Source organism: Raphanus sativus, chromosome 8, assembly GCF_000801105.2.
Source record: "Raphanus sativus cultivar WK10039 chromosome 8, ASM80110v3, whole genome shotgun sequence".
Lineage (NCBI taxonomy): Eukaryota > Viridiplantae > Streptophyta > Magnoliopsida > Brassicales > Brassicaceae > Raphanus > Raphanus sativus.
In genome coordinates this window covers 13516611-13533996 of record NC_079518.1, presented here as the reverse complement: position 1 = coordinate 13533996, position 17386 = coordinate 13516611, and the positions used below count along the sequence as shown (strand labels likewise).

General features: G+C 37.7%; 5 protein-coding genes and 1 long non-coding RNA gene across 6 annotated transcripts; 2 read left to right on the top strand and 4 right to left on the bottom strand.

The window, feature by feature from the left end:
• Nucleotides 1-1034: 1034 nt before the first annotated feature.
• On the top strand, nt 1035-3202 carry LOC108822586 (RGG repeats nuclear RNA binding protein B). Its single transcript, XM_018595702.2, has 8 exons — nt 1035-1092; nt 1207-1408; nt 1595-1895; nt 1988-2053; nt 2137-2257; nt 2330-2488; nt 2568-2618; nt 2718-3202. The coding sequence occupies exons 2-8, from the start codon at nt 1261-1263 to the stop codon at nt 3003-3005; spliced, it is 1134 nt and encodes a 377-aa protein (XP_018451204.1). The 5' UTR covers nt 1035-1092; nt 1207-1260; the 3' UTR covers nt 3006-3202.
• Nucleotides 3203-3241: 39 nt separating this feature from the next.
• Nucleotides 3242-5242, bottom strand: LOC108822587 (ras-related protein RABD2b). The gene is made up of 8 exons (XM_018595703.2): nt 5084-5242; nt 4610-4682; nt 4305-4352; nt 4177-4224; nt 4035-4106; nt 3799-3954; nt 3616-3719; nt 3242-3521 (listed from the first exon to the last, which is right to left on the bottom strand). Exons 1-8 carry the CDS (start codon nt 5095-5097, stop codon nt 3428-3430), a joined length of 609 nt encoding a protein of 202 aa, XP_018451205.1. The 5' UTR covers nt 5098-5242; the 3' UTR covers nt 3242-3427.
• A 2041-nt stretch (nt 5243-7283) lies between these two features.
• Nucleotides 7284-7791, bottom strand: LOC130498353 (uncharacterized). Its single transcript, XR_008937246.1, has 2 exons — nt 7704-7791; nt 7284-7430 (listed from the first exon to the last, which is right to left on the bottom strand). It is a non-coding gene; the product is annotated as an uncharacterized LOC130498353 (long non-coding RNA).
• Nucleotides 7792-8522: 731 nt separating this feature from the next.
• LOC108823058 (putative glycerol-3-phosphate transporter 4) lies at nt 8523-10942 on the bottom strand. Its single transcript, XM_018596286.2, has 3 exons — nt 9484-10942; nt 8794-9312; nt 8523-8714 (listed from the first exon to the last, which is right to left on the bottom strand). The coding sequence occupies exons 1-3, from the start codon at nt 10532-10534 to the stop codon at nt 8680-8682; spliced, it is 1605 nt and encodes a 534-aa protein (XP_018451788.2). The 5' UTR covers nt 10535-10942; the 3' UTR covers nt 8523-8679.
• Nucleotides 10943-11448: 506 nt separating this feature from the next.
• On the top strand, nt 11449-12965 carry LOC108820675 (50S ribosomal protein L19-1, chloroplastic). The gene is made up of 5 exons (XM_018593676.2): nt 11449-11563; nt 11638-11928; nt 12022-12108; nt 12219-12352; nt 12625-12965. Exons 1-5 carry the CDS (start codon nt 11531-11533, stop codon nt 12731-12733), a joined length of 654 nt encoding a protein of 217 aa, XP_018449178.1. The 5' UTR covers nt 11449-11530; the 3' UTR covers nt 12734-12965.
• A 473-nt stretch (nt 12966-13438) lies between these two features.
• Nucleotides 13439-16635, bottom strand: LOC108818849 (GATA transcription factor 26). Its single transcript, XM_018591796.2, has 6 exons — nt 16046-16635; nt 14836-15653; nt 14669-14772; nt 14399-14588; nt 14203-14323; nt 13439-14130 (listed from the first exon to the last, which is right to left on the bottom strand). Exons 1-6 carry the CDS (start codon nt 16083-16085, stop codon nt 13880-13882), a joined length of 1524 nt encoding a protein of 507 aa, XP_018447298.1. The 5' UTR covers nt 16086-16635; the 3' UTR covers nt 13439-13879.
• Nucleotides 16636-17386: the final 751 nt, after the last annotated feature.

Genomic DNA, 17386 nt, shown 5'->3' with positions numbered 1-17386 from the left:
CAGGTTGTGTGGATCATATTTTTTAACCAAAACAAAATTGAAATCTGCGGATTGGAGGGTCAGTGGAATGAGTTCGATTCGCAACCCTGCCTTAACCGTGTGTATACCGGATCAACTTTTAAATTACTATTACTTAACTTAATAAAATATATTTTGATTAAAATTTATACACATGTATGATTACAAAAAAAATATAATCAGAAAGAAAAAATAAATATCAAAAATAAATTTAAAACAAAAAATAAACCCGCCCTTAAAATCTAGTTAAATATTAATTATGCTTCTAGCATCAGCGTCTAGCGTCGACATTAACATTCAAGATTTTCAAAACAAATAACAATCTGCTACTACGACTGCAAAACGAACAACAAACAAACAAATATGACGCAACTGTAAACGCAGTACGTAGACGCACACAGCCACTAGAAACTGCGTCTGCCAAACAAACATGACAAATGACTTGAGTTTTGTTCCGTGGCCGTTCTAAACAATGTTTTAAGAAGACTTTTAAAAGGTTGTTGACAAAAGAAAGAAAGAAACCTTTTAAAAGGTAAAATAAGATGATTTATGACTTTAGGGCTTCTTTATTGGTTAAAAAAATCCCCTTAGATTTTTTTAGAATATAATCTCAGTTTTTTAAATGTAAGTTAATTTAGTGATCTAAACAAATCAGAACCAATAGCAAACGTAGTCCTTGATTCAGACATGGTCCTAAGTATAGACCCATCAAACATGTGCTTATGAGATGGTGAGATTAAGAATCTTAAAGACCAAGTGTGCTTAGTTACTTGGAGAGGTCATGTGTTTTTTTTTCCCAACAAGAGAGGTTATGTGTTAAAAACAATTTTAATGTATGAAAAGTAAATGATATTTATTAGGAGAATTGGAATAATTTTTGTTTCCTTCTAAAAATACTCAACTATTCAAATATGAAACTGAAGATCCGACCCACAAATATGAAGCGGTAATGCTAACGGGCCTGGCCCAATGAAGTTCCATACACACAAGGGAGTGTTAGTTTGAAGGGGCTTTTAAAAGATTAGGTTTTAGAGCAAAAGTCTTCAGACATCACTGAAGATCAGCTAGGGTTTGGTTAGTACTTCTCTCTCTCTCTCACACACACACTTTTGTTGGGCGTCGAAACAACGCTGTCCGAATCATATCTTCGATTCTGATTCTTTTCTTCTTCTTCATGAATTCGTATAGGCACTAATTGTTTTCTTCATCCTCAAAAAAATAATCTCGGGACCGGAGTGAGTAATGGCGACTTTGAACCCTTTCGATCTGTTGGACGATGACACAGAGGATCCAAGCCAGCTCGCTGCGGCTAAGCCATTGAAGGTAGAGAAAGCTGCTCCAGCTCAGCCTGCTAAGTTGCCTACTAAGCCTCTTCCTCCTTCTCAAGCCGGTGAGGTTTCCCTCTTTGTACTTGATTGAGTTTAGAAAGTCAAACTTGTTTGGTTCTTATGTCTGAAAGACATTAAAATCTTGTCGGAATCAGTTCACTTGATGTAGTAGTTACCCTTGAGCTTGACCTCGTTTGGTCGTTGTATTTCGTTTGATTTAATGTGATATTTTATTTTGATTTGGGTAGTGAGGGAAGGCAAGAACGGTCCTGGTGGAGGTCGCGGTGGTGGAGGCCGTGGTGGTGGCCGTGGTAAGAGTGGTGGATTCAACAGGAACGGTGATGCTCCTGCTAATGAAAACGGATACGGTGGAGGCTACAGACGCTCAGAAGAAGGAGATGGAGGGAGACGTGGTGGGTCTGTTGGTGGATACCGTGGTGGTCGTGGTGGTGGTGGTGGTGGTCGACGTGGAGGATACAACAATGGAGAGTCTGGTGACTTTGAACGCCCACGTAGGAACTTTGACCGCCAGAGTGGAACAGGTCACGGGTAAGCATGCTTCTTGAAACTGATGATAAACTCTCTTGTAACAGTTTGATCTCGTGTTTGGTTTGTAATTGTTAACTTGTTGGTGTGAGTAGAAACGAGTTTAAACGTGATGGAGCTGGCCGTGGCAACTGGGGAACCACTGAGGATGAGATCCCTCCGTAAGTTTTTTGTATTGTGTAGACATTTGGTTTCGGTTTGATTTGTGTCTTGAAAATAAACATTTGTTTGTGGCAATCACTAGGGTGACTGAAGAATCCACAGCAGTGGTGGAGAAGGATGTAGCTGTTGAAGGTGAAGCAACTGATGCAAACAAAGAGACACATGTTGAAGCTCAAGCAGAAGAGAAAGAGCCTGAGGACAAGGTGCATTACATCTTTTTATACTCATTTTTCAATTCTCGTCATGTTATCTAATTGTAATTTTACTGGTGGTAGGAGATGACTCTGGAGGAGTATGAGAAAGTTTTGGAGGAGAAGAGGAAAGCTCTGCAGGCCACCAAGGTTGAGGAGAGGAAGGTTGACACAAAAGCGTTTGAGGCCATGCAACAGCTCTCTAGCAAAAAGAGCAACACCGATGAGGTCTTCATCAAACTGGTGAGTTATCTATCTACTCACTGTAACCTTCTATTTTATTAGAGCGTACATGCTTATTGAACCTTGGTGTTGTTATCAGGGAACAGAGAAGGACAAGCGCCCAGTTGAGAAAGAAGAGAAGACCAAGAAGGTATAATTAGTGTAATAATGTTTGGTCCAAAGCATTTTTGTTCATATTGTTTTCTCTTCCTTATGCCTTCCTGTGGGATGTCTGTGTTTTTTTTTGTAGTCGTTGAGCATAAACGAGTTTCTGAAACCTGCCAATGGCGAGAGTTACAGAGGTGGTTACCGTGGTGGAAGGACAAGCCGTGGACCAAGAGAGGGAGCTGACAGAGGAGGTCGTGGACCAAGAGAAGGAGCTGACAGAGGTGGTCGTGGACCCAGAGGAGCCGACAGAGGTGGTCGGGGACCAAGAAGAGACAACGGAGGAGGAGACCAGAAGGCTGCTGCACCCAAATTTGTGGCTCCTGCACCAAAGATTGAAGACGCCGCACAGTTCCCTACTCTAGGAAAGTAAGGCTCTCTCCGGTTTGTTGGTCCCTTCAGCCTGTGTCCGGACTCTTTTAGTTTTTTTTTTTTTTTTTGTAATCTCTCTCGCCCGGTTTGGATTTTGTGCTTCTGATTCTATTGTTATACACTGAAAGCTTTTTGTTCTCTACGAACCCAAGTTTGGGAGCGCTTTTTAATGAGGCAGAAAACAAAATTTTCGTTTTCCACTTAGCTTTATAATTTTATAAAAAATCACAGCTTAGCTTTGATATGAATGAAAACTTTTACTGAGAAGTTTATTATTGCAAGTAGATTACAAAGAATTTATAAAATTTTGGACATAAACTGAAAAACCAAAGAAGACCAGATGAAAGAAGACCGATGTTCAGATGTCTTACATATGCATACGAAGGAGATAACATATGGTTAATAAGTTTTTCACAGAGCGAATTAAGAAGAGCAGCAGCCTGATTGTTGGTTTACTGGTTGTCCTCGGATCTGGACCGTTGCTGGCTTGGCCCCTCCTGCAGGTTGACTCGCCATTCTGCAAGAGAAAGAACAAATAGGATTAAGTCTACTCTTTTAGAGTAACTATGACACGATTAGTCGATGGATGATAATGAACTGTGTGAGTTTACCTTGTCTTGATTGCAGCAGTCATGGCCATGAAAGCTTCTTCTACATTGGTAGCATTCTTGGCACTTGTTTCCAGGAATGGGATCCCAAGTTCATCAGCGAAAGCCTGGTGTTTTGGCAGAACAAAGACGTTCCAGTAAATTCTCAAATAAAGAACCTTAAACTGTGAAGCATATTATTATTACCTTGGCAGTTTCAGTGGAGACAACTTTCTGTGAAGTGAGATCGTTTTTGTTGCCAACCAGCAGCTTGTTCACATTCTCACTGGCGTAGCGGTCGATTTCATTTAGCCATTGCTTGACATTGTTGAAACTTTCTTGGTCTGTTACATCATAAGTCACCTGAAGAAAAAAACATAACGGTTCAGAATCCAATGATAGCATGGGAGACATAATGTTAAGTTTGATAATGAGGCATATACAATGATGCCGTGAGCTCCTCTGTAGTAACTGCTAGTGATGGTTCTGAAACGTTCTTGACCTGCCGTATCCCACTGCACAAATTGGTGATAACAATAATAAGATTTACGCGAAAAGAAACTGTAAAGGTGACACGGAACTTACAATCTGGAGTTTGATGGTCTTTCCATCTTGTTCAACTGTGCGGATTTTCTGCAAAATAATCATATTACAACTTTTGATGATGATTTTATCCCATAAGAAAGAGATATTAAGTGAAAGAGTAGGCTTACAAAGTCAACACCAATGGTGCTGATGTAGCTATCCAGGTAGGAATCATCCTGCACAATACACACACTAACTTAAAAAAAAGAAGAGAAACAATGGGAGTGAATAGATAAAGCCTATTTACTGTATTCAATACCATAGAGGCAAATAAACTGGGCTAGAGTTTTAATAAAACTAACTAGGTGATCTGGATACTTGCAATGACTTACGCGAAACATGTAATGGTGTCAACTGTCCAGTATCTTATGATTTCTAATCCTCAGAAAAGTTGTGGGAAATATAGAGAAAGAGGTGATGCGGGATAACTTACAGCAAACCTAAGAAGCAAGCATGACTTGCCAACACCAGAATCACCAATGAGCAAAAGCTTGAACAGATAGTCACTGCAAGAGTTAGGAAGAAAGGTAAGACACACAACAAAAGAAAAAAAAAAAAGAAGAAAACCAGTTCGATGTGGAACATTTGAGAAGAAGCTCATTAATATATTATCACAGGACACGAGCGGAGTCAGTAATACAGATATCAAAAAAAAAAAACGCAATCTCAAGCTCCATAATTCAAATCGCTCACATCTAAAAATCTCCAATGATCTGTGAATTCAAGAGATCTCAAATAAACATGTAATGAAAATACGATCCACCAAATCCAGAAATCGATCAGAGAGAATAACAAAGCGGTCATCAATGAAATTGATCCAAAATAGAAACTAAACCAGAGAAGATGTTATATAAATATAATTCGATCGATCTGAAGGATAGGAGAGAAGGAAAAGGAAACTTCTTACTATTCAGGATTCATGGTTGATCTCGGAAACTACCGCTAGTTGTGAATAGAGAATACGGCCGCGATCTTCGTCGGTGAGGAGGAGCGCGACTCAGAGAGAGAGACGTAAACGTTGGGCTTTGTGTCGACGCCAACGACGACGTGGTTAAGATATATAAGAAAGGCCCACATAGATCGTTTTGGTCATTTTAAAATACATCTTTTTATTCAACCAACCAGAAAGATGCGTGGAAGAGAGAAAGTTTCATTTTTTTTCTTTCTTTCTAGTCTAAAGATTCTTCTATTCATTATTGTCTATCATAGACCCTAACATAAAAGTTTTATATGATCAAGGAAGCCAATTAGCCAAAACAAACTTTTGAAAAACAATCTAAATCATAAGTTAGATAGGATCGTCGGTTGTCGAATTGTTTATATAAATATTTTTCATAGTTGCAATGTCATAATAAATCAGCGTTTAAAAAAAGAAAAATAATCTAAATCGATACGATAAATACACTATCAAAAAATATTAGTGATGAAGCTCATATCGAATTTAGTTGGATAATAACAATACATTGATATTAAGATAATTTTATTTCATGTTTTTCAATAGAAAAGTGTTTTTCCGCTTCAGTCACTTTTGTTATTCTACACGATTAAAATTATTTTTACTCTTTGAAATAATTGAAGACGTTAATTATTTTGATACAACAATATGAAAATTATTCCAAACCCAAAATAGAACTGACATTGAGTTTTCAGTAACTTTTTTATATGTTTGATCTATCTTGTGAATTATGATCAAACCCGTCTTAAATAAATTATGGGCCATGTGTTCACATATTTTTTCTCCTAAGAGCTAGTTATACCTTTTAAGTATTACAGAATAAAACCACAATCTATATATTATTAAAAAGTTATGAACATAAATTTTATAAAAATGTTTTAGAAAAAATAGAAGACCATATGCATGTGTACCGTAGGAAATCTCCAGAACTGGGACTAAGAAAATTAGATCGTTGTGATCATGACGAGATCCTTGATAGGAGATGACCTAGTCTCCACCACTTGAATTAATGAATCTGAACAAGGAATATCCTCCAACAATCAATGGAGCAAACTCAAGCCAAATGGAAATAGATATCTCATAAACGGGTATGCACATTAGATAGTTCAAATTTCTCATTTTAGCTCTTGTTGTGGCATATAAACATGGTAATAAGAGTGATCTTCCGAGTATTGTAATTATGTAGATCTTATATGTGAATAATAATAATTAGTTAATGGTTTGTTTCAATATTTCGGTTTCAGCAGCTATTTTGCTTTTTTCTTTGTCCGTATGGTACTTTTTAGTTTGTATGAACGTTATTTGTACATTACAGAAATATATTTGTTTTAAGGATGAAATTATTGATTTATAGATACTATTGCAACTCGTTTAAAGCTTTAAGCTTTTACCATGAGCAAATCATTCATTTTTTTTTCCTCATCATCATTTTTACTTACAAGAATATTCGCCTCCACAAAAAAAGAAGAAATATATTGTCATTACGGCAATTGAATCAACCAATAATTACATATATCTTACATAAACAAATTAAATTGAACAAATACATCAGATAAAAATGTGAATGTGTTATTGTCACGGTCTAGATCACTAGCTTTATCAAAAGATGTATCATAAAGATGTATCATATAAGCAGAGAGATGAAAGTGCTCCTCCAGCCAATATAGTTATGTAAATCATGTGGTGAACAATACTTAGTAACATATTTGTGGACAAACTTGTATTGCTACTAGACATTTCTAAACAATAAGTTGATTGGGGGAAATTGTTGAGCCGACGAGAATTAACTATAGAGATTGGGGGAAAACTTTCAGCAACATTTTTCATGTCCAAAGAAATACCATAAGTCAAACCGCTTTCTCCCTCTTTAACACAAAAATCTTCTGAGACAGTCTTCATCAAATTTTCATAGTGAAGATCTTCTCCTATAGAAATGAAAGAAGCATTCCTGTTCAAATCAATTTGAGACTCCCACTTGACAGATTTTTTTGAAATCTATTGTCCACAGATGCAGAGAACTTCCATAGTGTTACAAAACAACTTCAATCAAAATAGAACAACAAATAAGTATTTGATTAGAAAGCCTATCTTAAACAGTCTAAAGAAATCATACAAACACAACACAAATCAAAAACAAAATAGAAACGATGTACCTGTTTTCCTCTCTGCACAGTGGAACGAAGCATTGGATTGGTATTCAAAGGAACATGCGAAGCAAATGTATCAGAAGCTTGATTGTTACAGCCAATGTTCGGGAACGCGCGAGGCGCTAGTCAGGCGGTGGGGTTGGACCTAGCGCCTAGAGAAAAAATCGAGGATTGTTAATCTTTAATTATGTATAACATTAATACATTTTCATGTTTAGGACTGTATAAACACACACAAATAGAATATATAAACTTAATATAGTGCAATTTTCATCAAAATCATGAATATAAATGATATTTATCAAATTTTAGATCAAATAAAAACATTAAAATATTATTAAAAAATTAAAAAATAAATTAGGCGGTCGTCTAGGCGGCTATGCGGTCATTTAGGCGGTCTAGGAGGAATAAAAAATCGGACATACGATTTTTAAACCGATTTGGCATAAATCGGGGCGGAAGAACCACGCCTAGGCGCCCAATTTTTAGAACATGGAACTAGCTGAATCAGTATTAACCTGCAATAGTCAAGGCAATCTGGAAAGCTTAATACGTGATTAGAATAGGCATCCTGAATAATTTAGTTGAAAAAACGGCATCATATGCCTTTCAATGCAGCTAAATGCAAACGACACAGAACGATATCACAGCTATAAAATGATACATCACTTATTGATAATCAATAGATCCAACTGGCATCGAAATCGAGAATCTGAGAATAGTATGGATGCAATATCAATGGGATACGCCAGAGGACACTATAGATGAAAATGCTGAATTTCTGATCGGTGTTGTAGTTTCTCGTCAACAGATCTAAACACCACGAAGTAGAATAAACATCAAATCAACAAACGGAATCAGATAAATCAAATTCGAAACACCAGCAAGTACTATCAATGAACAAGAGGTAATAGACGATGAACATCGATACAAAAACGACGATGAAAGAAAAACGACGGACGACAAAGAAAAAGAAAAGACAATGATGGATGACGAGAAAAAAAGACGACGACAACGAAGAGGAGACGACATACGACGAAAAAGAGACGACGGACCGGCGATGCAGAGAAGGAGACGACGACAGAGATTTCGAATCTCAATTCTTTTTTTTAATTACTCAATCAAAGGAGAATGCATAAGGGTAGATGACACCCTTTAATAAAACTTATTTTTGTGATTTTGGACTTTGAGTACTAGTTTAGGAACAAAAACTTGATTGATACTATCTAAGCCATTTTCTCAAATAAATATGCAAACCAATTCTTTCTTAAAAAAATAATATTCAGACAAAACACATAATACAAAAGTTCCTCTGCAAACCTTTACTTATTACATAACAGAACAAAACTCTTTTCCCAAACAATAGCTCATACTCACCAGTAGCTTCTCTCTTCTCCATCATCATCTGTCGTTTAGGAGTGGTTCAGACGCAGGAACTGCAAAAACAAGCAGAAGATATAAAGTCAGATCAACGTTTCTGCACAACACAGTAAAAGATTTGATGCATTTACTTACCTTCGTCAACATATCCAAGTTTCTCTCTAATCTCAGCAATAACCAGACGGGTCAAAAGCAACCCAGCACAAAGAGCCCCAACGACCAACATATAGAACACAGCTTCCCAACCCAACGTCGAAAGAAACCCTGTCAGAAGAGGTCCCAAAGCCGCACCAGCAGACCCAGTACCATCAATAATCGCAGTCACAGTCGCAAGCGCCCTCGAATCTCCTTGTAAAGACTTGTGCGTTCCTAGATCAGCAGATACCGCGGTTGTGATGAGTGCGTAAGGTCCGTTGACAAACAAACCAGCAACCATCATGAGAACGACGTTGACTGTCTGGGAGACACCTCCGTAGGAATGGTACACGAGCATTGCAGGTATCGCAGCGTACATGAACGTCGCTGCAGTCGTAGCTCTGGCTTTGAACTTGTCTGAAATGTAACCAGCGAGAATCCCTCCCACAATGCCTCCAACGTCGAAAAGCGTCGAGAGGTTTCCTGCTGTCTTCACAGACATATACTCTCCACCAATAGCTGCACAAATAAAACCAAGTAAAAACATTATCCACAACAAGCTCTCTAGGGTCTATCAGTGGGCTGTACCTCCACCCGGAAGTTAGTTCTTGTGGTTTTCATAAATTCGGATTTAACCTTTTTTCAGAAAAAAAAACACCAAGCTCTATAAAATTGATTATCAAAACTTACTTGTTTGGCTCAGATAAAACGGTAACCAGTACAAGAACGTGTACGCAACCAGCTTCGAGAAAAAGAGACACATCGCAAACGGTATCACACCAGGAATCATACAAGCTTGCAAAAGACCAACACTTCTTTTATTCTCGTACCCTTGTCCTGACCCTGACTCTGAACTCTCCCCTTGGCCTTCCACATCTGCTTGTTCTTCCTCTTCTTCTTCATCAATGCCTCGGTGCCTCTTAATGAACTTACCAGAATTAGAATTAATATCAGGAAACCCAACATCCTCAGGATAAGCAGCCAAGAACAAGTAAACAACAACACCTCCCAAAGACATAACCAAACCAGGAGCTATAAACGACCAACCCCAACCGTACTGAAGAACACCAGCAGCTATCAACGAACCACAAATGTTCCCGACCGAAGTATGAGCGTTCCAAATCCCCATGATAAGCCCTCTCTTCCTCTTCCCGAACCAGTTCCCGACAACAGCCACAACGGACGGCCACCCCGTCGCCTGAAACAACCCAGCCGCCATTTGCATCACGAGAAAGAACCAAAACGCGTGAATGTCCCAGAAGTAACCCATCCCAAACAGCCCGACAAAGAACCCGCTCCCGATCATCCCCCAAGTCAGGAACAACCTCAGATCCAAACTGTCCCCCAGATGCCCAGCGACGTACATTCCTACCGAGTAACAAGCCAGAAACGCCACGTCGATCTCTCCCAGCCTCGACGTGCCACCTTTCCCGTTAAACGGCTCCCACCCTTCTTTACCAGAGTTACGTTGATCTTCTTCCTTCACGAACACGTCTCCCAAAGGCCAAGGGTACATGTTGATGTGTTGTTCTTGATGTCGTGGTGGCTTGGTGCTCGGCTCCGGGTGTAAAACGCTCTTCACTATGCTGCTGGGTTTGCGAGAAGCGTGGTAACAAGCGTAGGCGATGAAAGTGATGAATAGGATTGCGTAACGGAACGTCTTCGGGCTCCAGTTTCTTCCTCTGACTCTCCTCAGAAGTAGAATCCCTGGTGGTGTCTTCCTCTTCGTACCCATCGCCATTTTTTTTTCTCTTCTCAATTAAAAATCGAGATAAAAGAATCCAACCTTTAAGGATCAAAATCAAAAAACCCAAATCTAAATGTTTGAGAAATCAGAATCACGAGTTTTAATTTAATTGAGAGAGAAAGAGATTAGAGAGGATTAGAGGAGAGAGAGACTAGAGGGAGAGAGAAGTTGGCGGGGGTGGGAGAGAGAGGAAGACGACGTAATGCGTTAAAGATATGACACGTGTCCTCCTGGTTAAGGTAGAGCCAAAAGACAGAATACAGTTGTCACGCCACGTTGACCACTTTGGTTCGCATGAAGCGACGGCGCGTGACCGACGTCATGCAATGGTGGGGGCCAGAATTACAGGTTCATGTAAGCGTCGTATAATTAAATTGCTGGGTCAGCACTCAGCAGCCGATTCATAGAATAAAGCAGCAGCAGCCCCTCGAGCCTTTCAATAAATAGAGGTGTTACTATTATTTAGGATTTTATATAAGATTAGAAAATCCAGTTAAAATTTATTGATGTCTAACTGTAACATAAAAATTAGTTAGTATTTACAACTTTAGAAGTTTTAGATTTGATTGTATTTTTAAAGAAAAAATATTTTTTAAATCTACTGAGATCCATAGTAAAATCTAATATATCAGTAAATTCATGTAACTGAATGGAATTGACGCTTATAAATCATAAATTAATAACGCATATTTAGTACTGGATTTAGTTTGTATTTCTAAGTACACACATTCATAAACCAATACCCCCAGTAGTCAATTATTTGATAATCATTTTATATCTCAAAAAAAAGTATTTATAATACTAAAGGCCCATAAGTGTTTTAAAAAATGTAAAGACCCATAAGAAACTATATGAAAGCCCATTAACTTTAGCAATCCACACGTGTGAATATCACACGCGTGAGTAAATTAGAAGATAAGGTTGCTCACTACCTTCCCTCCTCCAAAATCATCTCCAACTCCTCCGAGCAACTGAGAGAGAGTGATAACCATGGCGACGAGCTCTCATCTTCTTCCTCCTCAGGTTTTCTTCTCTATCTCTCACACATACACCAATTGTGTATATACCAGGTGTTGATTACTCCTTTATGATTCCAGGCATTGCATATGATACGGTCCCAGCCATCGAAGAAACTAGGGTTTTCGCCGTTTCTATCATGCGCACCTTCGATGAATCCCATTCTATCGATCTCAAGGCTTTCTCTCAGTCACTCCGTCTCGAAATCTAGCTTCTCGCTCGATACTAAGGCGAGACGAGAGGTTCTAGTTAGAGCAGAAGATAACCCTGAAGCTGTTGATGCTAACACTGCTACGGAGGATAATGTAGTAGAAGCTGATGAAGCCAAAGCTCCAAGAAAGCCGAGAGTCAAGCTCGGAGATGTTATGGGGGTAAGTTAAGCTTTAAAGGGACTTGCTTTTCTTGATTAGTAGTGTGATTCCAATGCCATTCATTAAGTGTTGTGTTTTCTTGTGTGTGTGTAGATACTGAACCAGAAAGCAATTGAGGTATCAGAGAAAGTGAGACCTGTTCCTGAAATCAGGACTGGAGATATCGTTGAGATCAAACTGGTCAGTACTAGTTCTTGATTGATTCTTGGAAGCCTCTTTATTTGATGCTTTGGAATCAAATAAAGTTTTGATCTTTGTCATGATATGGTGTTTTTTTTTACAATTTACAGGAAGTTCCTGAGAACAGACGTAGGTTGTCTATCTACAAAGGCATTGTGATGTCTAGACAGAACGCAGGCATACACACTACCATTCGTATTCGCAGGATTATTGCTGGTATCGGTGTTGAAATCGTGTTTCCCTTGTAAGTCGCTGAGCTTTTACGTTTTCAACTCAATGCCTTTTCAATGAATCCGACCTTATGTATATATATATACTGAGTTAAGCTCTCCTTAAAGTGATTAGAATCTGTGCATAGGTAAATCAATAGCTACCTTCTAAGTTATGGCAGCCTAAAACATGTCTTCTCATGTTTCATTATGTATATTATAACATACTGAATGTTGAGGAGCTTTGTGTAATAATATATCGAATGTGGGATTTAAGAATGGTGTTTAATATGTTTTGATTGGACAGATACTCTCCCAACATCAAAGAGATAAAAGTGGTGAGTCACAGAAAAGTGAGAAGAGCAAGGCTTTACTACCTGAGGGACAAGCTTCCCCGTCTCTCCACTTTCAAGTGAACACCACCCCACTGTGCTGTGTTTGACCTACCAACCAAGGTAGTAATCTTCCCTTGTGTTCTCTGTTCTTGTAAGAATTGTTCTTTCCTGTTTTTCTTTTGTTTAAGCTTGTAAGTCATGGCATGCACATTCTTCTGAGAAAGTAAAATCAAGATTAGTCGAGATTCCGTTTGGCTGAATGTAGACCTGGTCCTTGTTTGATAATGAAATGATATACGACCCTTTTAGGACTTGTTCTTGTTTTATTCTATTTGGACTTAGTCATGATGAATCTTGATTTTTTGATGTTATGGAGGTGGAAAGCAACTTCGTGTTATTTATATTATCCTAATTTTGTCTCATGAATCAATAATTTTTCCAGCTAAACCGTGTGAATTGTATATTCATAATTTTTGGTTATTTATTAATTCATTCCTTCATAAAAAAGATGTGAAAATGTCTCTCTATCTTTGGCAATTGACATCATGGTTACCCACATCTTGAGTCTGTACGCATGGTTGTTTGACATTAGACATATATATGAAATGATCAAGTATCACTTTCTTAAAGGAATTTGGACAACTCTTATTTGTATGTATAGTATAATACACTCCTTTACTCCACTATCTGAATTTGGGAAACGTTACATGATATTACAGTATCATCTCAACCTGTACAAAAAACAGAAACTAAAATTTCAAGAAAAGAAGCCACAAAAAAAAAAAAAATAGAAACTTCAAAGTTTAATAAAAAAGGTTCACTGTAAGAGGAGACATTATGTATATATATGTATTGTATAGATAAGACCCACCTTATAATCTCAACCTATACAAAAAAAAAGCAGAAGCTGATGAAGCTCACAAAAAAGGGTTCATTGAAAGAGAGGAGGCATTATGTATATATGTATTCATAATAAGACCCACCATATGATATATGTGTATATATGATCCACCTTAGAAACTAAACCACCAAAGAGAAGCCCAAGACTCAAATAAAAAGTTCTTTTCATGTCTGCATATTCCAGTTTCTAAAGCAGAAACTTCACTTTGGTCCTTTTCTCAGAAAGCCTAAAGAGTCCCTTTTATCAATCTCAACCAAATGCATAAGAGTCTCTCTGATCCTTCCGTTAACACTGAGGAGCACCATGAAGTTTGAAGCTATGTACCCTCATAGTTGGTGAAGCAGCTCTGCTTGAGGAAACGACCCATTTGATGGCAAGTCCATAAGAAGAAGATCTTGATCAGAACTGCAGTCATTCTCATTGCCAAACACTGTAGTACCACCACTCTCTTGACCAAACACAGAAGCCAAACTTCTTGGGCTGAAACATGAGCCGTTGTTTTCTGTCAGAACCTTGCTTTCATGGATTGCTTTCATCTTCGTCACACTTTTGGGACTCCTCATAAGCCCCCTTGACTCTGGTACCAAAACAAGAACATCAACAAAAACACAAAGATCGATGGCACAATCAAACATCCTTAACAACTGACCTGACTTGACTTGAGTTTGGTTTGCACATCGTCTCTTAATGGTTACAATATTTTTAGGTACATTTGGGTTTAAGCTTCTTGAAGCTGTAGTAACAGAATCTCCAGACCCTTTTTCACGCTCCTGCATCAAAACATCCATGAACTTATGGCCAAAGGTTAAGTACAATGTGAGTGTGACAATAAGAATAAGCCGGACCTTTAGGATGTTATAGCTTTCCACCAAACGAGATTTGTTAAAATCAGACAAAGCAAGCTTCTTGAAAGCCCTTATGTCTTCCAGTTTTGCCCCAGAGGAAGAAGGCATCTCAAAGACACCATCTGCAATAAGTTTCTGAAACAAAGAGAAGTTCTCTTTGAACTGAGCACTTTCAAACATTATTCTGAGGCTGCAAATGTAAAAGTTAAATGATTAGAAACTTTCTTAGGTCTAGTTTCATTATTTCTTCAAAAGGAATGCAGTTCAAACCTATCAGGAATGTTAACAGAGTCAATCTGAGGAAGTAGTTTCATCAGTTTCTTCTGTTCTTCCTCTGTGAATTGTTCTATGAACTCCTCAAAGTTGAAAACATCCTGTAATGAATTATAATTGTCATTGTCACAAAGTCAACAGTTGAAGAGTCATTTTAAAGTTACCTTCAAGTCTATACTACAGAGTGGTGAACTATGGCTTCCAAGGACATGCACTCTTCCAGTTTGAGACTTGGTCCTCTTGAGCTGCTCTAGCTTTATTGCTTGTTCAACAAACTCTGAACCACCTCCCACTGCTCCAACCGAATGTGAGTATGCATCACTGATGGATGACTTGTTCTCAACCGAAGAAGAGAGTGAGCTGGCTTCTTCAGACTCCTCTTCCCGAGCAAACGAGTGTGGATCCCTCATTAGAACACTCCCATGTCCAATCTCAGCAGTGAACATGGACTCAAAAAGAAGATCTTCATCTGATGAAACTGACGATTGCTGCTCTTGTAGAATATTGTAAAGGTCCTTTGTGAGCTTCTCAACAGAAGATGATGACTTTGGACGTCCAACACACGTCCTCCTCTTGCAAGGAACAGTCGTGTCCCAAGCGTTGGATTGTGATGGACCTGAACCTGTTAACTCACTCCCATACTGTGCACAGCTCTCGGTGTTTGATATAGCCGAACCAGAGCTCGATCTGTTACTAGCATCCTCCTCTATTTTAGCCTTCTTCAAACCATAATTGAATTCTAAGACCTGTCTGCTTTCTTGAATTGCTTTCCTCTTGAGCATTTTGGTTTCTGTGTTCTTGTTGTTACTTAAAGAGATGCTCTTTATTCTTTGATACCTCTGAAGATCTTGGTTCTCTTCACCATCAGCACGTGCGTGAAGTGGAGCGTAGTTCACAAGTGTTCCCTTTGTTCTCCAACGCGATCCACACGCATTGCACAAAACTGGCTTCTCTGGTGGCCCATTTCTCCACAGAGGTGTGCCTGTTTCCAATAAAAGAACAAAATGTCACAAATTTGCATATTTGAGATTAAGAGTTAGCATAATCAAATAAAACTCCAAATCCATCACAAACTGAGAACAAACAACACAAGTAAGGATTCACAAACAGAAACCAAGTGTTTGATCATTAAACAAAAGCAAAACTTATTTTAATTCCCAAATGATCATTAATGTTCTTGAGGTCTTTGCTGTATCTTTTCAATAATTGTTAACAAAAGCATATTTTAAACCAACCTGTAATCAAATTATTTCCCCAGAAAAAAGGCAATCTCAACCAACCAGCAAACAAAAGAAAAAGTGTATATATTGAATTATTGATACAAATTTTCTAATTCCAAATCAAAATTGGAGATACAATACAAGAACTACTCACTTGTAACTCCACAGTGATAGCAAGGTCCTTGCTTTCCCATTGTCTCTTTCTTTGTTTTTGCTTTTCTCTAAAAAAAATGATTTCAGAGAAAAGTTCCAATTTTTATAGACTTAACAATGAGACTTTTCTTGGAAGGAAATTTAAAGTTTACAGATTTTGTTTAATATTCAGCTATAAATGGTATATACAAAAACAGGGGTATAAACTACTAAGAGGCTTCTCTCTAGCCAATGAAAAAAATCCAGTAAAGGTTTTTCTTTTCTTTTTTTTGCAGAAGAAGAAATTGAAGCCAAGAAAAAAGACCCAGAAAGTTCTTTTGAGGAAATTCAAATCTGAAAAAAAAAACTAGGAAGACAGTTTCCTGATAATTAGAACTCAAACCAAAAGAAGAGAAGTTTTCCAAGAGATAAATTATTTTATTTTCTTTTTCTTTCTCTTTTCTTTTGTTGGTTCCTTGAGCTATCAGTCTAATACAATCCAATAGAAAAGAGAAGGAGAGGCTATTGAGAGGAGGAATCTAATAAATGGATGTGAAATAGGGAAAGAGAGAGGAACTATGAGGGTTTTAGAGCGAGAAAGTGTTTGTTAAATGTTTTTTTTATGTCAACATAAATTGAAATGGCCTCTTTCATCTTATTTTGTTTTTTCTTTTACAATAAAGTGAATTTTCAGATTCCAAAATTAAGGGTTCCGTAATTTAAATATTGATACAAGCTTTTAACTTGTAAGCAAAAAGATGGAGTATATCAGAATGTAATATTGTTGTAGCATTTTGTGTCTATAACTCTAATGGTCATTAAAATGACTAGGGCTGGGCATAAAACCCGTAACCCGAAATCCGAACCGAACCCGAATCGAAAAACCCGATCCGAACCGAATCCGAATTCTAAAAAATATCAGAATGGATCTTGTAGGGTGTTACAAAACATATCCGAACCCGAAGTGTTATTAACCGAACCCGAATGGATAATCCGAAAAACCCGAAAACCCGAAAAACCCGAAAAATATCCGAACAAACCGATCCGAATGTCCGAATTAATATATAATATAAATATTTAAAACATGAATATGTACTTCAAATATTCAATTTCATGTTTATTTCAACATGATATCTAACAATAAGTATCTAATTTTTAAAAAAAATATCTTAAATACTCCATTATATATAAATAAGTATATATGTTTATGTTTTTCTATTGAATTTTAGATTTTACTTTTAGGGTATATCCGAACCGATCTGATATAACCCGAATCCGAATGATATATGGTTACTTCGGGTATTAACCGAACCGAACCGAAACCGATGTGTTATATCCGAACCCGAACCGAACTTGTAGATTT